This window comes from Myiozetetes cayanensis, unplaced genomic scaffold (genome assembly GCF_022539395.1).
Source record: "Myiozetetes cayanensis isolate MyiCay16 unplaced genomic scaffold, myiCay2020 scf19, whole genome shotgun sequence".
NCBI classification, from domain to species: Eukaryota; Metazoa; Chordata; class Aves; order Passeriformes; family Tyrannidae; genus Myiozetetes; species Myiozetetes cayanensis.
Window position 1 is genome coordinate 8,607,710 of NW_026087400.1, and position 26,987 is coordinate 8,634,696.

Below are 26,987 nucleotides of genomic sequence, written 5' to 3' on the forward strand. Positions count from 1 at the left end.
CAAAAGCAGAAGAAAAATACAGGGGAAATCTATCAATCTGAACAAAGAGGTACTTTACAAATATTTTGTAATCAGCAAAATAAGCCACAGAAATTCTACACTGATATAACAGTCCTCTGCCTAAACTTCTAAATCTGAATCCCAGATAAGCCACCAAGCTTTACTGAGTATTTTGGAACCAGGCAATATTCCTATGGCAGAGTTGGGAAACTCATATTGAGGGGCACATGGACTCCTCTGAAACAACTGTGTTCTGCTACTAAATTATAAGACTTTCAGTTCATCAGGAATATGTTGTTATTCCCTACTTAGGACTCTAGGGTCTATAAAATTAGATTTAGGGATTGTGGTCGTTCACTGAAAATGCTTTGAGAGGTTGTGCAGCTGCTGCCTATTGAAATCTACAGCAGCTCTGCATCTGTGGAGTCTATTGGCATTTCTAAGATGGAAACTTTACAGTGCAGCATCAGACATCATCTATTAGAGATGCTATTTCGTAAATGCAAAGCCAACAAACATGAAATTGCCTGTAAACCTGTTCACTGTTGCTTCTGAACTGATCCCTGCTGTTTGAAAATGAAGATGTGCTCTCAGCAGGTTACTTGATCACTTCTGATCCTGGTGCATACAAATGTTAGCTAGTTATGCTGACCTAGCCTAGGTTAATTTTAATCTGCTTAATTTAGTCACTTTTGAGCACTTATATCATCTAACAATCTGTCTCAGTTTTGGATAATTTTCAACTAGAACTCCTTCCGTTAATTAGAACTAAAAGGTTCTTTGTTTTAAACAAAAGCCTAACCCAGCAAAGATGGTGGAAGAACAAAACAACAGCAAGTACTTAAGACAGTTTGTTCCCTTGTCCACCCCTTCAACATCCACTCTGATCTTTCCTAAAATTTTCACAGTAATAATGGCATTTTCTGTTTTATCCCAGCTGGTTCATCCAGTTAATGCTGGGATAATTCATTACTACAACTTATCCCTGAAACAAGACAGTAGAATTACTGAAAGGATTAGACATGGATAACAGCAGTGCTTATGTTTACAGCAAGAGAAAGAAGAAAGGACTTGTTGCAGATTACTACTGCTTGGAATAGAGATGATGTTTATAGCCAAGTTCTTCCACAGTTCTGGGCATTCAATACATTCCAGAAAACTTGTTATCTTCAGGATACTAATTTTGCTGCCAGAGTCACCCTGTTAGTCCTGGAGTGCAGAGACCAGTTGAGAAACGAGATAAACAAAACATTCCTTCTCACTCTACAGGCTTCATAAGCAAACAAAAATTTAAATTAGAAGTTAATAAGATCCTGAAACACATTAGGTGCAAGCGTCATAAAACTGCCTCTCTTAGATATAAAGCTTTTGGAGATCCCTCACTATCTCTTTTGTTAGTTTTGCATCTTCCACTTCTATATTTCCTACCAGTCCTGTGTGTCATAAATCAAGTTTTAGATACAAAAAGCACTTGTGGAAAACAGACATTCCCTGAGAGATCAGGCAAACACCTAGCCCTCCCCCATGGTTTAATGTGAACCATATGACTATTACCAAATCTTCTGAGTGTAGACACCAATTAGCAAATGGAAAACTGAGCAGGAGCCACAACATTTTGCAAATAGACTGATGAGAAATGCTTCCAACCAAACTCATGATGCTGATTCATCAAAAGAAACTAATGAGAATGTGCACTTATCTCTGTATCAATTCACACTTATTGACAGCTTTGCAAACACAAAGATCGAGGACTGTTAAGTTTCCCTCTTGTTTTGATTCTTGAAAAGGAATTGCAGTTATACATATTACTCTAAAGTTTACAATTGAGCAGAATTTAATAAGAGCAACAATCAGAATCTGTAAATCAAAACTTAAAATCCCACTGAAGACACAGATTGCTGGTTGGATATTCCAGCCTGGAATACCAGGCCTAACAAGCAGCCGTACCATGGAATTTTTCACACTCTGCAGCAAACGCTCGTGTTGTTCTGCTATGGCCAAAGCAGCTGAGTGAACCTTCTGATAGATTGCTTCCCCATCCCTGGTCTGAAAGATGAACAGTCCTTCTCCTGTGTCACACATCCTGCCAAAGCAAGAGCAGAAGGGATCCAGGTGTGAGATGGAAGTTTACAGGTCACCACAAATAAGCAAAACTTTCCCGTGCTGCTCTAGAAGTGTCACTGCACAGGCAGTGAGAAACAAAGGTGGTTGAAATAAAGAACACAGTTATTTGAAAGTCTTTGCCCTTGGTTCTTAGTAGCCCTGGTCCAATCTCACTCTTTCAGGCCATATTTGTGTTGTCCCAGCCAGGGACTCAGCTCAGCACTGCTGATCTATCACAAGCTCTGGAGAGTTCACGCACCAGACCCAGATTTTTTATATTTAGACTCCATCTAGAATCTGTGCCAGGCAGGATTAATTTGTCTTTCCCCTTCAGACTTTTAACACTGCCAGTAATGAGTTTTGCACAGTTTTATCTTCCACTTGAAACAATAAATACAAATCCTCTGCGTCCCAATTGCATTGTCCTGATGCATTATCTGTTAAATGAAAATGTATTCCTTCTCCTCCCCAAGAGGGCTAAATCCTGCATAATATGGAGGATGGAAATCCAAATGCCTTTTCCCTGCCCAGATAAGTTAATTGTATGATCTGTTTCTCTTCTACTATTGTAATTATTTAATGTGCTTATCTAAAATAAAGCATCTGTATCCCCTGAGAGTTATTTGATAGTTTAGTTCAATAACCCCAGTGCTCCAACTCCAGCCAAAGTCTTCAGCTCATTACAACAAAGCTGCAGGAGCAATACAGAACATGTCTAAAACAAGGAAATGCATTCAAATTTCTCATAAATCCATTTTTCAAAAAACAAACAAACAAAACTCGGTGGAAAACAGGAGTCCCTTCTCCTTTAGTTTGCTTTTGGGAAACAACTTGGCACTCACTGCCCTCAAGATGAAACTCCACTTCTCTTGGTACAGACCCCATAGTTCTGTGCCCAAAGATCCACATTGTACAAATTCTGGAATGACGTTCCCCTCTTCTTCCCAGGTCTGTCCATCCAGTTCTCTGGTTCATATATTGCTTTATTTAAGTATAACTCTATACAGTAACATACAACACTGTCCCCCCTCCACCCTGCCATCCCCTGGGATATCTCAGCTCTCCCACACCATCCTCAGACACATTTATTTGGTAACTGCTTTCATCCAACTGGGAGTAAGATGGTTTTTGTTTGGTTTTATACTTGTTTCAGTATTTTTTTACTTTTTTAGGAGCAGGTCCAGACTGGCCTCTGGCTGAAGGTCAACACCCTTCAGAAGCAGTCCAGAGCACCACCCAGCAGCACCAGGAAATAAAAGCAACATATAATAATAAAATAAACCCCGACCTACCTCCCTGCTTCAAAGGTGAACCAAGAGGGGTCCCGCCCGTAGCGCCGGAGGGCACTTAATGGCCAAGAGACGAGTTTAACTCTGGGATTCTGGATGTCCCAAAGACAGATATTCTCAAATGTTATCTGCAAGGTACATTCCCCATGCACATCTAAATTAGGGGATGGCATCAAATACACATTGAATCTCTCTGGGAGAAAAACAAAAGGTTAGTCTAAAATCCCTGCTCGTTACATGTGCAAGTCATTCAAGGAATTTCCTACTTTCCAGCTCTAATACATGATCTTATTTCCACTTAGAACAACTAATTCAAAGACTCAGTTCCTTCCAGTACTCAATGAACTCCAGGTTTGGGGCAGTCAGAATGCTGCACTCAAACATTTATGCTTTCAGAGCCTGAAGAGAACTGCACCAGCACAATCCTGGTATTTGCAAACAACTACAAAAATTGTATGCAATGATAAATACATTGCTTGTGCAGGTAATGAGTTAATTTGCATAGGAAAGTGAAGAAGCTATGGGCTCAAGTTTTGCATGCAATTACTATTATTTGCTTTACAATGCTGCCAAAGTGGCTCCATCACTGACATCATACAAGAAAACACACAACAAAAGATAGTTCCCATCTCCAAGAGCAACTAACCTGTCTGAGAGAGACAAGTGCTGCTCTAAAACAATTCTAGTTACCTTACTTATTATCTCTGGCAGCAATTAAAAACAGAAGCCAAAAATAACCCCTCAAACAAACAAAACTAACCCCCACAAAACAGGAAGGAGGGCTTGGAAAAGCAATTTGTTCCTATTTATTTCTAATATCCATATGTACAGTTCAAAAACTTTAAAATAATACCATTAGAAGGTTAAAAGGTCAACATTCATGTACCTACCACTCTGCTCCCTCTCTACTCCAGATGCCAACAAGTCAGGCTCTCCAAGGCTAATGTCATTAATCCGTGTTCCAAGACACTCCATCTGCAGCACCTTGCACCACTCATCTGCCTCAAGTTCTGTATAAATGCCCAAAAATCTGTGTGTAGGTATATAATAATTTATAATTCCACAATTAATTCTCTTATGTTTTCTAATGTGCTTTACCATTTCACCCACCTGACTCACAAGCAAAGGTTTTGGAGGTGTCATCACTGAAATAAATTCCCACAGCGTGTTTCTTCGTGCTTTTTGGCATCCTTAATATATTCTTCACATTGTTGAGCTCTGTGACCTGAAAAAGCACAATTTGGAATTTTAATTAGGAGCTTGAAAAGAGATATATCCATTACTGACTGGGCAAGGAGAAAGGAGAATTACATCACTATGCAAAGGAGAGAGAAAAGGTGAGACAGCATGACCAGGTCTGTGATTGCTCTTAAAGAAAGGCAGCCTTGGCAGGAATCACCTCAGACATTCCCCCTGAAGACCCTGGAAGATGAAGCAGCCACGTCCTGCAGTTCTCTCCTGCCTGCACATGAGCTTCAGTGTGACACCATCCCAGAACTTTAGCCAAGAGGTGGAATCAAAGCTCACTCCAGTCGGAGAAACATTTACATGAAAGGCATGAGAAAGGTCAACCTGATGCAGCAGAAGCAGAGAGAGGTGATGATGAAAATCTAAAGGATTCACGCATTTGGAGGAGCACGTTCTAGTACAGCTTTCATCGTGGAGGATAAAGCTGTAGAATGGTGAAAGCTGCTCTCTGAATTAGTTTTTTGATGGAAAGTTGAGGATTTGTTAGAATGGTCCACTTAAAACAAACAAACAAAATAAGTTTCAGTTATTAGAATGTGGTTTAGCTTTAAAGAACTGGACTTGTAAACAAATATTTCTGTTGCCAAATACTGATTGGAAAAACAGCTTTTGTACCTCAAATAAATAAACATGGATCTGTTACCTTGTATACAGCTTTGGTAAATACCACAGTTGCTTTATTATTTGTAACATGCAAATTTTCACCCTCCCAACCCACAAACAATGCTGTCAAATTTGACTGAGGAGGAATTCCTCATTATTTAAATTAATTTTAATGTAAAGGCTAGCAACCAACAAGGGAATCAGGAAGTTTCATTTAAATATTCATTATCAGAAAACATTTCACTGATTCTTTTACACAGCAGGGGTTGGGGAGAGAGAGAAAGATTGATAATTTAGCAAAGCTGTGCAACACAACAACTTCACTCCCAACAGTTTCATATCCAGCTGTAACTCTAAACAAAGAAACCACAGCAATTGTCTTCTAAATAAGACTCAGGAATTATAAAGAGTTATCAGCGGTGAAGGTTTCAGCAACAGAAACTCCTCCTCTAGAGCATCCTAGGGTCACCAGCGTCCTCTCTCTGGCATTTCATCCTGAGCCACTTTCTTCTTGGAGTCAATTTATTGCCCAGCCCCTTCCAGCAGCAGAGAACTGACAGCCAAAAATCATATTTTCAAGCAAGAACCCTGAAAAAGGTGTTCTTACTGGGAATGGAGGGAACAAAGAGCAGCTCATGAGCAACCCTTCTCCAAAATAAAAATAAATGACAGATCCAATGGCAGGAAACTCATTTTATGGGCAGAAGCAGCAGGACATAATGGAAGGAAGAGCACATGGGGAACACACCAAACCTTCTGCAGAGCTGCCAAATTTAGAACTTGGGTTTTTATAGCCTCCAGGTTGAAGATTTTTGAGAAGTGTCAAAACTGAGACTTCCTAATTGCGCTTAATTTTCCAAGAGGATTTTTTTTTGCTCTTCCAGGAAATCCTGTGATGGGAGCACATCCCCCAGTGCTAACCAGACACTGACAAACTCCTTGCTAAATACGACAAATCTGTCATAACCTATTCCCACCGTGCTCAGTACATGACAGGTCAAGCACAAATTGCCAGCTGCCAAGCTCCAATATATTTTTCTCAGATGACAAGAAAGGATTCAAATGCAAGAGGAAATAAAGAGCCAGACTTTTTCATTCAGGACAGCAACTACCTTGACATTTAGACTGAGCACATTTACATTTCCTGCAAGGGAATGTGCTAATGAAGCTTTGTACCTTCGACTACCAAAGTCAGCAGAATGTAGTCTTACATTTTGGAAGTGAATCATTTACCTACCTTGGATTTTTGTTAATGGAAAGCTCCATTCTGAAAATTAGGCACATCACACTCCTACTGCTGGATATCCCACTGTCTCCAGCACAGTGAATCCTGAGGATGCTGACAGGATCAGGAGTGTGATGAGGAAAGGATTGCACTGGTCAGGGAATAGGGAATTGCCTCTCTGTGCTGGCTCAGGAGCCAAAAGCACTTTCAGCAGTGTCCAAGGTACCAAGTGAACCCCACTAGCCCTGGGCTGGGGGACATCCCACATTCCCAGTGAGGGAAGTGGGATAGTGGAGGGACTTAGGACAGAGCTTTAAAAACACATTAAACAAAGTAATTCCCAAAGAGGCTCCTGGCTCCTGCACAGGGATGGGAAAGGAAAATAACCCACCCTAGCAGCACCACTGCTACCCCTGTGTGCAGCCTGAGTCAGGCACCTCCAGGCCACGGGAGCACATTCATCCCACTGGGAGCAGGAGAAGGACAAGATTAAAGCATTTGCTTTGTCTGCCTGCACTACAGACATTCCTGATCGCTGTTTCTTTTACTGTGACTCCAACCTTGTACACTGTACATGTCACATCCACCTTGCAGCTCTTCCAGGACTGGGTCAGCTCTGAATCCAACCATGGGGAATGAGGTTTGCTCTTGCCACCTCTCAGATACCAGGAGCACCCTCCAGGAAGTCCTGGCTTATAGCCTGGTCAAAGGAAAGAGCAAGTGATTTCACCCCTTGGGTGATATCTGAAATCAACAGTATTATGTCATTAATGTCACTGATCATCAAATCCTTTGCAGTTCATGTTTTAGCTGTGAACTGGGGGAGAAAAAGAAAGGGTATTTATATTTGGAGAAATGTAGCTACACCATTTGGCAGCTCCTGAGTTATTTTGTGCTGCACTGAGTGCCCGAGAGCTCTTTGTATAATGGCATTTCACAGGGCACAGCCTCAAAGTCTTCACATGCATCTCAAGGCTTCCTGGTGGCTTCTGCTGAGCTGCACAAGATGCCACCAAAGCACATCCCTTTGGAGGGTGACAGCCAGGCAGCCCCTGTTCTGACCCCTGACCCAGGTCCAAATGTCTGTGGCAAAATTCACATACTCTGGGCTCTTCCCATATAGTTCCAGACTAAGGTTTCCTTCAGCACCAGGCACAGAGGGACAAAATCTGGCACTCTGGGGCTCTCTCTGAGGCCAGTGGCACAAGTGGTACCCTGCACAAGGGTCCCTTGAACCCAGCTTTCAGATCTTCTGTCCTGGGCACAACCTTGTGGCACCTGACTTTTATGTCTGACAAAACAACACTCAACAAGCACCTGCCCTCTCTTCCTTTGGGGGCTGGAGTTGCCTTCACCTTTCAGAGGCCCAGAGATTCTCTCCACTTCGGTAATGGCTCTCCTGGCAAGATCCAGCTTTAGCCAAGAAGCAATTCCTGCAGGAAGGTTCCACATCACGCCTGCACCCCTGAGGGAGATGTCACCTATTTGACCTGCTGTGTCACCCACAAGGGGCTTCAAAACACCCCTGTTATCCCAGATGACTAAACAACCTCCCTGTTGCTCACCCTTGAGCAACAGATGGTTCCAATTGTCTGGCACATTTGCACCCAATTCACACCGAGGAAGTGACAGGCTGCAAACACCCCCTCACCAGCTCTTGGAAAGGAGTCAGGAGCAGGCATCAAACACCTGCAAATATCTCAGGCTCGAGTTTTCTTTTTCTTTTTTTTTTTTTTGCATTTTTAAATAACTCTCCTCCTGCCAGGCTCTTGCAAAATAAGTGTTTTCATGATTAGTTCAATTCATGTAGGTTTTATTTATCTGAGATTAGCAAATAATGTACATTTATCAACATAATTCTAAAATTCTAACCCACAAATCAGATCTAAGACAGTGTTAACAGAGAAATCACACGAAGAATGTTTGGTGAGGGGTTAAAGACCTCCCTTTGCATATTTGTCTCCTCCTCTTTGCTCTCAAGCCTCCTCTACATTAGGATGACAATCCATATAATTGAAATACATTTCATTAGATTAAAAACTAAAATGCTGGCAGAGATGTGTGGTAAGAGAGTTCTGAACCAGGAGCAGGGATTCATCATTCTTTTCCCGGCTGACAGAACAAGCAGACAGAGCTTCACCCTGACAGATGCACTCAGACAAAATTCTTCCATCTCTCCCATTCCCTTCAAAAACATGCCAAACACACAGTTTACTAAAAACGATCTTTAGCATTCGAGCCATTGTTTGAATTAGTGCACCATTCTCAGATATGGGGAGCCTTTCAGAACACAACACAAGGGAGTATATTTATTGCCACACTCACTGGTTCTCAAGTACCCTGGGTTTTAATCTTAATTGAGGACTCTGGTTCTGTCTTGGCTTACAGAAAATTGCCCCCATGATGAGTATACATCTAACATTTCCCAGGACACCCCAGGGGAACATTTAATGCAAAATGCTACTGCTCAGTTCTGCTTATAAGACTGGTCTGCACAGATTTAACTTACTAAAATAAATCACATGCTAAAATTTTGTATTGAATCATGCAGTGGTTTGTGAAAGTGATCTTAAAGATCATCTCATTCCAAACCCTGCCACAGGTAGGGACACCTTCCACTATCCCAGGTTGTTCCAAGCCCCGTCCAACCTGGCCTTGGACACTTCCAGGGATGGGGCAGCCACAGCTTCTCTGGGCAACCTGTGCCAGGGCATCACAGGGAAGAATTTCTTTCTAATCTACCCAATCCCATCAACCACTACTCTCTGTGAGTTTGAAGCCATTGCCCCTTCTCCTGTCACTCCAGGCCCTTGGAAATAGTCTGTCTCCATCTTTCTTGTAGCTCCTTCAGGTCCTGGAAGACCACAGTTAGGTCACCCTGGAGCCTTTTCCTCTCCAGGCTGAACAATCCCAACTCTCCCAGCCTTTCCTCCCAGCAGAGCTGCTCCATCCCCCTGATCATCCTGGTGCCTCCTCTGGACTCTCTCCAACAGCTCCATGTCCTTCCTGTGCTGGGACCCCAGTGCTGGAGGTAGCTCAGCAGGAGGGGTCTCACCTGAGTGGGGCAGAGGGGCTGAATTACGTCCCTTGACCTGCTGGCTTTAATATATTTATTAAAACATATATATGTGTTTATGTTTATCTGTATATATATAAATAAAATTAACAGCAACACCTCTGTCTCCATTTCTTCAGTGGGAAAAACCATCAGCTGCCAGTTCTCCCTTGCTCACATACAGAGCTGCACACACTGCCCAGAACCCCAACACTGGCTTGGAAGTGAAAGAAAACTCCAAGAAATCAATGCCAGGAACAACTACCAGATTTAGAGATTCAGGTTTTCCATCACCCTCAGAGGCTGCTCCTTCCCTCAAAGGCACAAGGTTTGTCCTTCTATTTGGAAGGACATGAACCTGCCCCACAGCCTTGTGGCATTAGAGTGAAGACATCAAAACATCCTGACAAGTTACTTTAATTCTTCTAAAGCCTTGAACTTGACACTTCATTCATAGCTAAGCTGTGGTATTCATTAAAAGATATGTTTAACAGCCAGTTATTAGCAGAGTGGTCATACTTTAAGCACTTCATTTGCCTGGAAAACAATTACAAATTACAGAATTCAATTTTCCAAATGAATTATTCCATAACTAGACAGAAAGACTGGTTAAATTACTTCTGCTGTTTCAAGGCAAGATTAATACAATCGGATTAAAACTTAGATCCCCTCAAGGAACTGGTGCATTCCTGTCAGCACTGTGCAATTAGTTGGGTTTGTATTGGAATATTAAAGATTCTTCCAGCACCTTGCAAAGTCAAAAAAGTAACCCAGAGACATTAGAATTTCTTCCTTCCTCCAGTATTATTTTGTTAAAGCATATGGCAATTTGTGGTTGCTTATTTACATTTAACAAATGAAAACTAGACAGTTACCTGAAAGGCAATTCTCTGCCTAGATTTGGTAGCCTGGATTCTAATTATTTTCTCTCCCTTGTGGGACCAAATGAATTAAGTGGGCAATTTGCTTTGTGTATGCAAATTCCCAGTTCACCTCATAAGCTACAGATGACTGTTCTCAGACAACCTGTATTTCAGGACACTGTAACCTTTCCACTTAAAAAAAAAAAAAAAAAAAAGAAAGAACAAAATTAGAAAGTATTTAAAGGTCAGTATTACACAAGAAAAGAAAAAAAAAAAAAGTACTTTACTTTTGTTTTAACCCTTCCAGTGGTGAGGATGTCCAAGTTCGGGCCCTGGTGCAGGGCTGCAGACCAAAATACATCCATCAGGCATTCAAATGCAAACCAATTGGACTCTCCAAAATACCACTGAGACACCTCAGAAACACTTCTGGGGACCCAGAATTGAGATGGATAAAGGTGAGACCTTGATGGATTGAGGTGCCAAGGAGATGCTGGATGATCTCAGCCCAGGGCCTGGTACCACCACGGTGCCACCAGCCCCAGTGCTCCAGTCAGCCTCTTTCCACTGATAAATCAAAGGAACATTTGCACTTTAATCCATCACAGGGGAAAAAAAAAAAAAAAGAAAAGAATAGTAACAGAATGAAACACTTCAGTGAAGGAGGCAGGTGCTACTGAAAAATTAGCTCCATTCATCATTTTCCTTTTTCTACCCTTTACAGTTTTATGATGGATTAAACCTCTCCTGAGATCGATGGGGTGAGTGGGGGCTCCTCACTTTTCCAGGTTTGATGCTGCTTTCAACAGCATTTGAGAAGCACTTCAGAACCCAGGTAGGAAGTTAATGACCGTATTTCTGAAACACTGCTAATCTGTGGGTGAGGTTTTCCTCCCACAGCATCATCTTTCAGAACTGAGCCACGTTCGCCCTCAGATTCATTAGCACAAGTTTATGGCACAGTGACACTTGACACGTTAACAGGACTGGCTGGGCTTCTCATTTGTAGGATTAACTTCATTGTCACAGGCAGTGACAGCAGCCTCTGTGCAGGAGTGACAGAATGAGAGTTGTCACAGTAAAGCCTCTCCACGCCACGGAGCTGTTATCACAACAGCTGCTCTTGCTGCCCAAATGTGTATCAAAAGAGCAGTGACTATCCCAGACCTCTGGATGATGCCTTGGTACCATCAAAAGCAGGTAACAAGTAGTGATAGTTGAAGGTTCTGCCGTATTCAGTTATTTGTTGGGGGTTTTGTTAATAATTAACTATGGTTTTTATTAGAATCAGTTCATCCAGAGAGTGGTACAGAGCAACACTGACATGCTCTCTTTTTTCAGCAGCTCATATTTAATACTGTTAGAAGCTGCATCATTCACCACCTTAGAATTTCACACATTTACAAGGTTTATTTAAAAAAGAAACTCATTTTTATCCACCTGTGCTCTTTGTAGGTGAACCCATTTTGCCCAGAAAATGCTGTTTAATATTCATTAACTCCCTTTCAGCGAGGTTTGTTAAAAATAAACAGGACCTGTCGGCTTGGAGAGCTGATGATTTTACAACCAGAAAGCAGCCCTTCCAGCACAGGGAACAAATGGGGGCACTGCAGAGCCCCTGAGTCACTGCAGAAGTGACACCCCACTGCCCTGGGCAAGCTCATTTCAACCTCCCCACAGCACTGAGGCATCATTCCAGTGTGGCCAAGAGGGGCAATAAACGTGGAGAACAAATGCCAATGGCAACATTCCCAGGGCAGAGATCACTGTCCAGCCCCTTAGCAAGCACATCCACAGCATCCAGGCTACCACAATGCTGGGAAGACAGATCCCTCTGGATTACACAGGATTATAGGCTCCCCTGGCAGAAACCTCAGCAATTATCCCATAATTTGGGTCTATGTACCTGGGCCCTGAAGCAGAGAGAGGTTCAGGGGAAGGGGTGATTGGAGTTGGCAGCTCAGCCAGACACCAAAAACCACCAAAGCTCAGACTGATCATTTGGGGTATACCCAGCTTTAGATTCAGACCCCAGTTGCCTCCCATGAACCCCTGAAGGAGATTTAGGATATAATCTACCAGTTCCAGTGCTGGAACCAGTGCTGTCAGGAACACTCACTCCATGCTGTGCTTGACTCCCCCAAAAGGGAAACATTTCTCTGCCCACTTCCCCTCGAGACATTTGAGTTCAGACCGTCATCCTGCCTGAAATAGCCCCTAGATTTTGGTCAGCCACTGCCACAGGTTTGCCCAGAGAAGCTGTGGCTGCCCCATCCCTGGAAGTGTCCAAGGCCAGGCTGGACGGGGCTTGGAGCCATTGGGATTGTGGAAGGTGTCCCTGCCCATGGCAGATGGGTTGAAATGGATGACTTGTAAGGTTCCTTCCAACCCAAACCATTCTATGATTTTATGACTGGCAAAATTCCTACAAAACCCAGACACAATAGGTGTGTTTCTCAAGACTTCAGCCAAGACTAGGGTTTGCTTTAATGTCTATAACTATTAATATGCCAATTCTGATTACACACAGTTACAGCTTTCAGAAGCAGAAACCATGATCTGTGCAGCCACTAAGGCAGAGTTGATTCCCAGTGACTGATTGTGGAGTTTGACCATCATTTACTCCTGTCAAATAAACTACTTGAGAAATCCAGAAACTAAACTCATAGAAGAAGCAATAGTCTCAAATTAAGTAACTGTTAAGTACAGACTAAGCATGACCTAAAACTGAAAATCCCTCTAAGCCAGTGAGACTTTCCATGGTGCTTCAGTCTGCAGCTCCAGGCTGCTGATGGGTTATATATGTGCAAATAGGTGCTAACCTATAGAACTCCTTGAAAGAAGAGAAGAAAGTCCAGCCTCTTCTAGATTCCTCTTGGATTTCATATCCATTACCCAGTGTGAACTCCAAGTCAGTGTGTGCTGCTAAAATATTGCATTAACACAATGGAAGAAACACAGATTTGCAGCAATAATTGACAGAGTCATATTAATATAAATGCTGGAAATTCTCTCACACACTGTGCAGCCCTCACACACATCAAATGGAAAATCACCACTCATTACTTCTGAAAGTTGCTTAATATAAATTTGAATGAACTATTTCTGGGCCTGACTTATTAGAAATAGCCACAGGTTTTATGACCAATCAATTACATATTCCATGGCATGCAGACAGATGAGTCTGAATTCAGATTCACTATTCCCTCAAGATTTCCTCCTAAATGTATGTCAAAGTGAAGAAGAGCAGATCACCCTCAAGCTGAGCTTGCACATAATTCCTAATCTTCCAATACATTAAACTTTTGCCAGCAATGATTATAAATTAAAGGCTTTCTTATTTTCATCTCCATGCCCAGGAGAATTACACATGTAAATTCTTAGGTGAATATGAAATATGAAAGGTGCACAAAATCCTAGAGAAGTGACTGGAGGGGAAAACTTCATTCTTTTAACACCAATTAATTTAACAAAGGTTTTCACACCACTATGATGAGAAAAATGTGCATGTTGTCCTTCATGTCTGTAGCTGGTACTGTCTTCCCACAGATGGAAAATGAGTAAAAAATCCTAGTAAAATTAGAACCCTAAAGTGCCCAGCTTTCTGAATTCACGTGTTCCCTTGGATGGTTGTTACTGTAAATATGAAGAGCAGCAGCCATTGCAAAGTATTTCAGATCTGGGTTTAAAGGCCTGAGGAAAGGACAGCTGCCTTAAAAATACGGGTATTTTCCACTTAGCAAGATGTTTGTACAAAGCAGAAAACAGAACTTACTGTGCCTCTAGTTTACTGAGTGAAAGAACATACAAACGGGTTTGGGACCTTGAGAGTAAAAAGAGTTCCAATTTTCAGACCAACTAATGCATGTAAACTTTAGGTTTTATTCTTGATATTACATCAAATAACACAAATTTGAGAAACAACCTTGTGTCTTACCTTGTGGTAGCATCTGAAGTAAGCAGCTCGTTCATCTGAGAACTTCTCCAGCCTCTTTGGCCCTTTGCTTGAAGCTTTTTTGAATACTAACCAGCATCTCTGGTAAATCTGGAAACACAAGAGAGTACACTTGGCATCTGCAATGGCTTGAATATCACCAATATTGATACAAAAGATAAACTTACAAATCAGCTGTTTCTCTGGAGCTACAATTAATAACTCAATAGCTTAGAGCAAACATTAAGCTAATGGGGAGTTACATCCTATTTCTTTGGAATTCAGAAATCAGAAATTCTTAGGAAGGTGCTTGGAAGGAAGAGCAGTAATTGTGCTTACAAATGAATGCAGGGCTTTCTAGGAAACAGTGGCACACTTTTCCATGTGGATTTGCTCCTGCTTCCTGCCTTGCATGCCTAAGGGAGATGTGAGAAAAGCTTGAGCAGATAGGTAGGAATGGACCTTCCATCACACAGGCATGAGAGGTGACACTGTAAGTGTATATTCTGTTTATAAGGGGAACCGAGGATACAAAAGGGAGAAGGAACTGAATTACTGGTAATGAAGGTGCATGTCATTTAACTTGCAGAACCAAGGACCGTTCTGACAACTGGAATTTTGCTTCCAGGGTCTGGCTGAATTTATATTCAAGTCATTTGGGGCAGAGTCTGTGCAGAGTGGTTGAAAAAACACCTTTCCATCTACAGCATTAAGTCACTTCATCTCTCCAACTTCTGTCACCATTTCTTGCAATCTTCCCACCCATTCTTTAACTGTGGTGCACTTTCTACCATCCTCTTACATTCAAACCATGGCTCTCAGCTCTGCTAACATGCTGCCTGTATAGAAGGAAAGAATTATAAGCCTTGCCAACTGTTCACAGCCCACACTTAATCAGTAATTCCAAAGTAACACCTGGTAAGTTAGAAATAAATCAAAACTGCCACCAAAAATCAGTGTGATTTCAAAGAAAAAAAAAAAATCAGACCAGCCATTATCAAGCAGTTCACAGCACAAATCCACTGCAGTGATAAGTGATGAAGACCCATCAACACATCTCACTGCCCCAGCTAAGCCAGCACAGGTAACTCACAGACAAGGCAACTCATCCTCTAAACTCCTGGTGGGTTCTCATCAACGTAATCAGCACAATTATGTTCACAAAAAGTAGCTATAACTTCATTTCTGTGCCCAAAAAGCTGATTAGCTGTGCTTCTCTCACCAGTTTTTAGCTGTTTTTCCCAGCTGGATCATTCTCCCCCAGCTTTTCCATCCTGCCTCACACGTGGGCACTCACACCCCTGGCCCAGTTGGCTGCATGAGCATTTAACATATGGACAGGCTGCTCCCATGCCAGGCACCAGCTGAACCTATCAAGATTCTCTTCCAATTTTTCAGCTTATTGGCCACTCAACCTGTTCTGTTTCATGCAAGGGTTTGAATTGAATTGTTTAAACATTACTAGACAATGTCCACAATGACAGCTTAAACCAAAAGCACAACTTAGATATGCTCCTACTTCTCCTGAAGGAGTCTTTCTACATTTGCCTTCAGAGGATTTTGTTCCCCCACAGTTGGAGGGGAAAAAAAGGCAGAACAAAGCACCCCCAAAAAAAAAAAAATCCCTGGCACATGTAAATACTTTCAAGGATGCAAAAGTTAAATCAGTCCACAATATAACCAGTCTTTGAGTTTTGGTTCCAGTCCCACATTGCAACAATTCTCTAACAAAAGTCAGGGTGAAATATTGTGTCAGAGCCTCGGGAAAACATCATCACAACCCAAGGAACTAAACCCATAAAGGACAAATGGCATTTGTGATGCCAGTGAGCAAACTGGACGAAAGGCAGGTCAGGAAGGTCCCTCTCCTGAGCTTCCTCCTCCCTCTGTAGGAGCTGGTCAGCTTTCTCTTAGGAGAATCTCTAGGCAGAGAGATTCTACCACAGCAGCAGTTTAAAGTAGAACAAAGTGTTTTGAATCGACATAAGTAATGATTTTTTTGTCTGAACACACAGTTAGGAATCCATTAATGTTTGTGATGTGATGTTAACGCTCCTCTCTGCTGAGCTTCTATAAACAAACTTAAAAGAATACAAACCCCCTCACTGGAAACTCACTTAGCACCCTCAAAAATGAAGCAGTGGAGCCCTCAAGAAGGGGTGCTATTAGCACAGTCCCATTTCTGTGCTCCCACAGGTGAACATCCAGCACCATCTCATCAGAGCATAAACAACATGATACCTTAAACCTCCAGAAATGAAACAGTGAAAAAGGGGATGGGACAAAGTGGCCTCCAAAGGTCCCTTCCAATCCAAAGCAATCCATGATTCTGTGAATAACCAGCTTGGCAGGATCTACCCAGAAGCCCTGAAAGCCCTTCAGTCAATGCACAGAAGAGATGATGATGTGCCCAAGACAGGGAGCTTATCATGACCCTGTTATGAGCTACAAAACAGAGCCAATGATTAGGTCCTCGATGCCACCACAGCCTAGCACGTGCCTCAGATTTGTCAGTGTTTCCTCAAGCTGAAGACAGCAGGTGAACTGTTTATGTTGCTAATGCTGTTTTGACAGCAGCAACAAGGACCAGCCCCAAATGCTCTTAGGTGCCTTTTCCATCGTGAACACGGAGCTCACTTACCCCTCAAACGAACATTTTCACCACTACTCCATGAATAGGAATTAGTTGAAAGTACTGCTGTAATTGCTTCCACTGCAAACACTTGGGCTGACAATGATTAGATAATCCAAACAGCAACTCAGGATCTGATGTGCTGAGAGAGAACAGTAATAGCTGCCATTTACATAACACCTAAAACTTACCAAGTTTTCCCCTTGAGATCTTCTGAAAAAGTCTCACTCAGGATTTGAGTATCAAAAATTAGCACCTACTCCCTGTGGTCTCTCCTGAAAGTTCCAGATTCTTACGGAGCAGGTGACAAAGTAAATCCCGAGGGAAATAATGTGACTGTTTATGAAGTGCATCACCCCAAACCCAGGGAGGTGATCCAATATCCATGTCCGAGGTCAGGCCAAGACAGTTCTATTTTTGGCTCTAAAGATCATTTGCTATAAATCATTACCACAACTGAAGTCAAAGGAGTGACTTCAAAGGAATGATGCAATCCGAGTTATCTGGATTCCTGCCCCTCATTCCCAGGTTCCTTCTGGTGCTGGAAGGACACTGTGCAGCAAAGGAGCTACTGACCTCAGCTGGGACTGGTCAGCATGGATCATGGAATGGTTTGGGTTGGAAAGGGCCTTAAAAGACCACCCAGTTCCACCCCCTGCCATGGGCATGGACACCTTCCACTAGCCCAGGTTGATCAGAGCTCTCTCTGTCCAGCCTGGCCTTGGACACTTCCAGGGGTGGCATCTGGCTGAGTACAGTGGAAAAATATCTTCTGGCTTTCTGGGCTTCACGGCTCAGTTGGGGTTTGAGAATATTCTCATGCAAAGAGGGAAGCTGAAACCAGAGTCTTGCTGTTCTACGTGATGATCCAAACCCTGGAGTGTCCTGGAAACTGGGGTGGGGAGGGAGACCTGTCAGTCCTCACCAGCTCCCAGCTGAGCAAGATCACCAAGAGCTGGATTTCTGAGTGCCTAAAATGTCCTTCTTTATACATGAAGCACAAATTATTCCACCCAAGAAACAAAACATTTGAATTTCGAAACTAAAATCTGCACTTCAGTCCAAAGCAAGTTTACCCCACCCCTCCGTACTTTTGTTCAGGAATCAATCTTAAGAAGTATCTGGAAATAGCCAAATATTTACAAATTGGATGGGGGGAGGCTATTTTTCAGATTTTGAGGCAGGAGGTTTAAAACTGGTTGTTTTTAAAAACTAAGATATGTGGCTTCCACCACATTAGGGCAAAGCAAACCTATTTTACTTCAGAACCAAACAATCCCTTTTATTTGTTTGTTATTTAAGAGGGATCTAGAGGTCAGAAACAGCAGCACAAAGTCTCATCTGGCAAATTTCTCCTCTGTGAACAAGTGAACCTTCAGGGAAAGCTGCCCTGTGTTATTCTCGTGTTGTGTTTTTCTGCACTTTGCCCTAAAACAAAGAATTCCAATGAGCTGCATTTACAGGGACACTGAACTCGCTGTCAAATAAACACAAACTTTGCTTTTTTGAAAGCAGTCACTGCAAGTTTTCTCCTGCAGCTTGGGATGCCTTCCAGAAACACTGGGCTATTGCCAGGAACCTTTTTGTGACTCTGTTGAGCTCTAGAAACAGATAATTCAGTAAAGACACAGCACAAGAAATTTCTCAGTCTCTTCTGAACCTGGGGTTTTTCGTAGGAAAAAAATCCTGCACTTTACCCAAGGCTGGTAGGAAGCTCACACACTGAAGGACCTCGGTTGCACATGCAAAATTATTTGAGTGTTTTGTTGGACTTTCAGGGATCCTTCCAGTGGGCTGGAGCTCCAGGTACAAGGTCCTTCCAACAGGGAGTTGTTCACACAGGCAACCAGCCAACATATGCCAAAGGTTTGGATCTTAATTCTTCTATTTTAAAAAAAATTGCTTTAATATCTCACTTCTGAGTCAAAAGTTAAAAGAGCCCTGAAATAGAACTTTCAATTCAAAGGAAATCTGTGAGGAGACTGAATCTAGAATTTTGATTTGCTTCTAGAAAAATGAAAGAGTGCCAACAAAGGCAGATTGCAGCTCATATATTTAATTATATCCCCCTTCAGACACGTCTGAAGCAGTAGATCTCCATCAGGGAGCTGTTTCCTCACAAAAAGCTGAAGTGCTGCTTTCTAGTAAAGAGGTCTAAGCATCAACAGGTATGACGCTGAATGGGATTGTGTGGCCCTAGTGAAGACTCCACAACCTTTCCATGAGTTCACAAACTGGAGCTAACTTAATCTCCATCTATTTCTTCCATAAGATTATGACTTGCCTCTGTTTTTCCAGCCCAGTTTGCCCCATATCCACTTCCCCCTGTATTGACAGCAGTGTGCAGCTCTATTTCATTCTGAAAAACCACAGTGCAAGTCTAAAACTAAAACTATTACAAGTAGACAGATCACTAGAAAGAATCACGTCCCTAACTTGTACTGAGCTGTGTTCAGCAGGACTTACACAACGCATGCAGACTGGATCCCTGGCTTTGGAAAATCAGCAGCAAAGTTGTCCACATGTTGTCTGTAAAGATATCTCTGCACTTGGCAACAAGACAATTTCCCTTTCCCTGAATACCCATTTAATGTGTGTTATGAGTAAGCAATACTGCATTATTCATTGTGATCAGGTTATAATGACTACATAAATCAAGGTTGGTTTACATCAAGCTATTCTCTTCTCCAGGGCACTAAAGAAAATCATCTAGATTTCTCCCTCCCCCGAGAAACACATTTGTGGAGAGATAAAGCTCACTCCTTTCCCTCATTCAGTCTTCACAAACAATATTTTCCACTAGGAAGTCATCCACAGCTGCTAATGGGGAAGGAGGATGTAATCTTGTCTCTCTGATTACATTCAGAATGTTCACAATGCACAATATTGCTCAGTATTGCAAAGTTTTCTCATCAAGTTATAAAATCCAGCTTTGGGACTGGATAGAACTTGCTGTAAGGCCAGTGCACTTAAAAAAAAAAAAAAAAAAAGCCTGGCAGATCTTTATGAATCTATACACCTTTCACTCTTGTTAATGCAAGTCACAACAGATGCCTGCTGCTCTCAAATATGAGGCATTTTAATCAGCCTTTCTTCTTCAAAAACTCTTCCCTCCCACCTGGAATTGCATCAACCAGAAGTGGGATTTTTGTTAAAGGTTAAGGCTTAGAAGTCAAAGCCATTCCACCAATCTTGGTTTGAAACACCAAATAGCTGGATGTGAGCCTACAGATGCATTCCCACTTGGCACACTACTTAGAAGGCAACTTTGTTCTAAATCTTCACTTAATTTTTTTTTTTTTTTTTTGGTCCTTCATGATTACATGAGATTCACTCCACAGACAAGAGTTGCTGCCAAAATATCCTCAAGAGAGGAAAGTCTGTGTGCTGGGATCTGAGGCACATTGTCCAGGCCACGCAGGGTGCTGAGGAGCAGCATCTCAGCACAGCCAGCAGAACAGCTCACCCAGGATTATCTGACAGCTCAGTAATGGAGCCTTGGCTTTATTTCATGTCCACGCTGTGCCCTGTGACAATGGACAGTGACAGGGAAACACAAGCAGCATTTTACAGGTTTTGCTTGTAACTGGTACAGATTAGTCACTGGTTCAGACAAAAGGGGGAAAAATGCTCAACAAAACTGCTGCTGGCACCTCGGGCAGATTTGAGGATGGAAAAGAAAGACAAGCAGGAATTCGCTGATATATTCCAGCCTGCTGGAGGATTATTCTTAAAAAAAAAAGAAAAAATTAAAGGGAGCTTATGAGAGCCCTTTACAGTGAATCAGTGCAACTGTCAATACTGCAGTTCAGAAGCAATGCACCCCTTCAAACTGCTGATACATTCAGCAGCTGGAGGGCTGGAGTTCAGAGACATCCTAATTACAGATCCTGGCCAGGTGATGAAGCAACTTACTAGTGAAATCTCTCTGATATGCAATCTTTTTTTGAGTGCTTTGGAAGGACTTGATGGTTCAGTTCAGACAGGGCATGGGAGACAACTGAAAGAGCCCTGTGGACTCCAAGGGGCAGGGAAAAGGCTCCAGGAACTCAGGACATCTGGGAGGTTGGTACCTGGAACTGGGCACTGGGAGATGCTAAAGAAACATGTCTTTAGGACAACAGGGCTTGGATTTAGACCTGGCTTATCCCACAAGTACCACAAGTGTTCTGAACAGGAGTATTTCTTTCCCTTCTCTGCTCAGTGCCTTGAATTTGCACTGGCAGGTGCTCCTTACATGCAACTCACTTGTTGATAAACTAATGTGTAAATAAATGACTCTGTGTAATAAACTAGACAGGAAACGAAAAGGACAAACAGTTGTGCTGTTTGATGTGGGCAATACAGAACCTGACTCCATTTCTCTTTCTCTAATGACAGCCTAGAATTTCAGGACCTAAAAGACATTAAAAGTGAGATTTCAACCTCCATCTGCTCTCTCCCTGCAAAAATGATGAGTTGGATGCAGTATCATTAGAGAAAGCATTCTCTGACATATCCTTCTATTCCAGGCCCTTTTTTATGGACCTATAGCCTTCAAAGTATAGGATTGCCAGTTCGGTGGGTTTTTTTAAAAATCATACACAGAAAAGGTTATAATTCTGGGCTGTGCAAGGCCATTAGAGAGGAGCCATTCCAAAAGAAGAGCCAAGAAGCATTTAGAGCAGAAACCTTCTCTTGCCAGTGACAGCTTAAAAAAAAGCCAGGCTGCAGCTAAGTATCTGATTTGGTTCCTTGAACATCTGCTAAGCTTTATATGGGCACAGTTAATTCTAGACATGAAACTGGATAGGAGAAAATCAGCCTAGGACTGTAACTAGGAAGAAAAAATAGTAAAGGCTTCACTGCAGACTAAAGGCTGACTCTGTGCAGCCAGCTCATGCTGGCAGCAGCTGGATGTGCAGCTGGATGTGTCCTGCTGGGTCAGGCCATCAGCACAAATCCTGGGAATTAACACCATTAATATCCTGTCCAAATTAGGGAACTGCAGAATAACTTGCAATGACCAGGATGAATTATGGTTTGGGATTCTTCTTTTTTTGTCACTAACATCTGACTTGGTTACTTTAATTACACGGGCTATAGGGGGAAAATGGCATTGATACAGCTCATTAACACTTCCAGAGCTGACTAATTAGTCCATCAGATGGAAGAAGCTGCAGAGCACACACGGTAACCCTGGGTAACAGCAGCTCACAGCTCTGACAAGGACAAAGCTCACCTGCTAAAGCCATGGCAGTGGGATGTCTCCTCAGAAGGCACAGATGGGACTTGGAGAAGAACTGTGCTTGCTCACAAACTCCCAGCAACAGGCTGTCACCCCACCCCAGAGCACACACTCATTTGTGGGAGCTGTATTTCAGACTTGGACTTGTATTTCAGAGTGGGACTTGTAACTTTAAGACTACACATAAGCAGACCAAAAAAAGGCAGAAAATGCACATGAATTAATCCTTTATCTCTGCAGAGTAATTCCTTCAGCAGTAAGCTGCCAACATCCAAGACCAGACATGGGAAAAGGGCTTTAGTTTCTCCATCCTTGAACAGTTCAGCTGTACCTGTTGCCATTTGCCCACCTGCAGAATCGGGTTAATGATGCCTGTTATGTGCTGCTTGGAGAGCCAAGGGTGACAAATGCCCTGCAAGCCCCTGACCGACAGATGGGGAGAACTGCTCAGTTCTGGCCTGCTGTCACTTTTTGCCGCTCACCAATTAATTCACCTGCAAGCTTCAGAAAGCAGCACAGGTTTTTCTGTAACAAACACAGTATCTGCCATCCCTCCAGACACCTCAAGTCTCGAGGCATTGTCTCAGCACAAGGTAAACTTATCTCATTCCTTCCACACTTTCCTTTCAGCCCTGACATCAAAGCCAGGCACTCACAGGTCATTCCCCCAGCTCCTCCGGAGCTTGGATCAGCTTTAAAATCAAAGTGAATCTGCATGAAAGTGCAAATAATGCTCCCGTGTGAGTCACTTCGAGCTGGACTTCACCGAAACACGGCGCTTTGTTAGGAGTGACAGATTTACAGCCCATTAAATCATGGTAACAAGCACTTCAGTGCTGCCTTACAGGATTGCAGCGAATGATTGAAGTCATTTGCCTAAACTGCTCAACGGGCTGATCCTGCGACAAAGCTGCTCCGGGGACAAGTTCCCGGCACTCCAAATGTATTTTCTCTTACAAGCACTTCAGTGCTGTGGCTGCCAGCAGGTCAGCAGATCCTGACCCTCTGCTCGGTCCTGTGAGCCACATCTGGAGTGCTGTGTCCAGTCCTGGGCTCCTCAGGGTGAGAGACGTGGATTCAGCATCAAAGATGATGAAGAGACTGGAGCATCTCTGTGACCAGGAAAGGCTGAGGAGCTGGGGCTGTGCAGCCTCCAGAGGAGACACGGAGAGGGATCCCCATCCCTGTCTGTCAGTGCCTGCAGGGAGGGGCAGAGCACGGACCAGGCTCTGCTAAGGGGGCCCAGCAATGGGACACGAGGAATGGGCAGGAACTGATGCCCAGGAAGGTCCACCTGGACATGAGGAAGAACTTCTTGGCTGTGCAGTGACCCAGCACTGAACAGAGACCAGGGAGGGTGTGGAGTCTCCTCCCTGGGGATGTTCCAGAACCATCTGGACACAGTCCTGTGCTGTGTGCTCTGGGATGGCTCTGCTGGAGCAGGAGGTGGGACCAGATGAGCCACTGTAGGCCCTTCCAACCTGACCCATCCTGGAATTCTGTATCCTGAATTCCTGCAGGCGGGTGCAGAGAGGGATCTAAGAGCAGATCCCACAGGGCCTGGCATCAGCAGCTGGAGTCCATCCTGGACATGAACTGATGACCCTGCAGAACCTGCCACAAGTTTTAAAGCTACTGACAAGATGAAATGTGTCACCAGTTTGTCCGATATTTTAAAAGCAAAATACAGTCAGTTCTCTAGGAAAGGTGCAGCTGAGTCTGGGGGGAAGGGGTGTTTATTGGGTTTTTTTTCCTTTTGTGTTGAGTTTGGGAGGGACAGAATAATATTGACTTAAAAAAACCCACAAATTAAAACGAGGATTCCAGAGAAACAATATTTCCCTGTAGACTTCAGCTTTCCACTGGCTCTTGCAGTTCCTCTTGCATTTGCTCAGGCCAATCTCCACATTAGTTCAAATGGACAAACCCAACTCAAATTAATTTCTCATGTCCCAGCTGTGCAGCACAAATTAAAGAAAGAGTTCAAGAGTTCACTCACATTTAGGTAGACACCATCCTCAAGAAAGCTACATTAAAAGTGTCTATAAAAGCACTGTCTTAATCTGCACTACTTCATTTAACAGGGAATAGCCACTTATATTTGACCATAAGCACCGTGCCAAAAGTCTGCCACTCAATGGGATGCATTAATTCAGAACAATCAGTTAACATCCATCCTCACTGTGTGGAGACATTAGTGAGAGCATTAGGAGGACATTTTCCTTTGCCAACCACAGGGCATTGATAGTTCCCCAGACAAACATTACTTGGCAAGTAAAGGGGCAATTTAACCTCCTACATTATCTTTACTGGGGAAAAATACCACTGATTTTACCCTATTGATCCTCTGAATTGAAACAAGTTACATTACTTTCAGTAAAGGAAAGAAAAGCACTATTCATGCCAGTAGCTTGAACTTCCACTGGTATTTCTGACAGCACTTGATGAAGTCAGACAAAAAGATAATAGGAACAGTCCATCATTTTCCATGGTATACCTAAAACTACACAAACATCAAATTAAGATGTCAGTCCCAAATTAAGATGTCAGTCTCAGGAGCAGACCTTGCATCTGTTACTTTCTTTCAAGTGTTTCCACAAACACTGCAAAATGTTAATTTATCACTGATGCAACTTCAGGGCAATGCCCACATGCACCAGCAGGAGAATTACCTTCACACTGTGAAATGAATTGATGATGAAAAGGCATCCAAATCACCAAAGACTAAATTTCACCTGTTTATAATTGACTTTTCTTTTTCTTTCTCTGCCTTTACAATCATTCTTGACATACCCTTCTCTATGTGGAGCTGGTGCAGTCACCCCCAGGAACCACTGAGACTTTCATCTACCAAAGGAACAGCAGAAAGGGAAAAGGAGAACCGGGACCCACAACTGGCAGATCAGGGAAGTGTTTGAGATAAAAGCAGAAGGAAAAGGGTGTTCTGGTCAGGTTTCCATTCAACTTGTTAAAACATCTTTTGAACAAGATGGCAAATGGATAAGAACCATTTGTTTACTAGTTAATTCAGTTTATGAAAAAAAAGGCAAATTTGGAATGTCATTGTTTTGCTTCAAAAACTAAGCCCATCTCCCAAAGAAGAATGTGGAAGGCAATTTATCAGAATAGACATGCTGGAAAGCACAAGAAAAGCTGCTCCTGCTCCTAAAATGGGCCACCATCCAACCAGGAATTTCATACTCCAAATCATAATCTGCATAATCTCTTGGAGAAAAACAGGAATAGTTCTTAGGTTTGTTGGTTTTAGATTTTGGGGCGGGGGTGGGTTGGAACCAAATTAGGACTCTTGCTTCTCCATCCTTGTTTCCACAAGGCAAAAATTAGGATACCTTAGGAGAAGAAAAAAAATGTAATTGCCCCATGTGAGTTGCAAAACCTCCTTGTAACTGATCCAGAACAGTGCTGAGCACCCTGGTCCTGCAACATGCCCAAACGACAAGCACTGCTCACCTTTCTCCAACCCAACCTCTTTGCTTCAATTCCAGAGGTAACCCCACAAACATCCCTGCTGCCTTGGACTCAAATCCCATTAACAGAGGGAATCCAAAGGGGACTTGCCCACAGACCCAATGGCAGTAACCAGATGGAGCTGCATTAGGCTTGAATAACATCTACTGCTTATTCCTCCCTTTATCAGCTCAAGGATAAAGCTCAAACTTTCTAAGCAATGTTCTGGATCCTATCCCTGCTGCCTCTGACAAGTTACAAGCAGTAAGAAATCTTAATATCTGTGAATATGTTTTAACACCTTATTTAACAGTTTGCTAAAACCATGAATTTCCAGTGGGCTTAATATCTTGCAGGTTCAAGTTGGTGCATGAGAAATCTGTTCAGTTTTTCCCTGTCTTGAGGCTTCCAGATTGAGAGGAGCTGCATAGGTGTTAATAAAACACCAGAGTTTTATTAATAAAGCTGCTTCAAGTGGAGATGCAGGCAGACAAGTTTTCCTTCTCCTCACCCCCTCCCCCAGCCTTACATCATTCTTCTTTCCAGTTTTCACAGCTCATGCTCCAAAATCCCCATATTAACTTCCTGGCACGCTTATTCAAGCACCAATCTCTCCAACCATATGGTTCTAGTCCTGCAGATTGTCTCTCCCCCACTTTACCTCTCCTCCCACAGGGTTTCACAGCAACAGTGCTATGCAGAACTTGTAAAAGTGTATGTCATTTGGAACGTTCCACACCAATCTTCTCAATGAAGTTTCCACAGAACTCAGTTTAATTAAAACCAGGAACAGAAAACCATGAAAGCTTCATCTCTTTTCAGCTTTCAACAATCGCGAGTTTCTGCTGAAGTGGACAAGTCCTAAACTTTACCCAGAAGTTTTTCCAAACTTCTAAGCATGAAGCAGAGGTTTTTTCCCCATCTCATCCTGAAACAGATACATGCAATAAGATTAAATTATATGCTTCCTGAGGAACAGTCCATGGCACAAAACTCTTGGATTTTCCCACTTCAATCTTTCATATGGCCACTGTCCAACATGTAACTTCTCACTCCACACTCAAATACATAAAGATTAACATCCTCCTCATTTCAGGTGGAAGTTTAATATTGCCAGTAAAGCATTAATCAAAGTAAAAAGCAGGCAGTCCAGAAACCTAAGTTGTTTTTTTTTCCACTGAGTTTTTTTAATTAATCCAGAAATATTTGAGCACTGCTCACGTTACTCCACTTAAACATTTCCTAGAAACAAGCAAAGGGCTGCAAACTGTGGCAGTGTCAGCTCCCTCCTGTCACAAGCTGAAGACTAAACCCCTACAAATTCCTACAAGGGGTTGGCC

The 26,987-nt window shown here is 42.8% G+C and overlaps 1 protein-coding gene across 2 annotated transcripts in view; it reads right to left on the minus strand.

Moving 5' to 3' along the window:
- Positions 1-26,987, minus strand: part of DOK5 (docking protein 5) — a 41,484-nt gene that overhangs the window by 7,579 nt on the left and 6,918 nt on the right. The window contains exons 2-6 of one of the 2 annotated variants that reach the window (XM_050314131.1): positions 14,324-14,431; positions 4,503-4,617; positions 4,283-4,402; positions 3,396-3,585; positions 1,948-2,083 (exon numbers count right to left, since the gene is read on the minus strand). In XM_050314131.1, coding sequence (XP_050170088.1) covers positions 1,948-2,083; positions 3,396-3,585; positions 4,283-4,402; positions 4,503-4,617; positions 14,324-14,431 — 669 coding nt within the window. Of the gene's footprint in view, positions 1-1,947; positions 2,084-3,395; positions 3,586-4,282; positions 4,423-4,502; positions 4,618-14,323; positions 14,432-26,987 lie in introns of those variants that run through there. The other variant, XM_050314132.1, reaches the window with a different exon arrangement.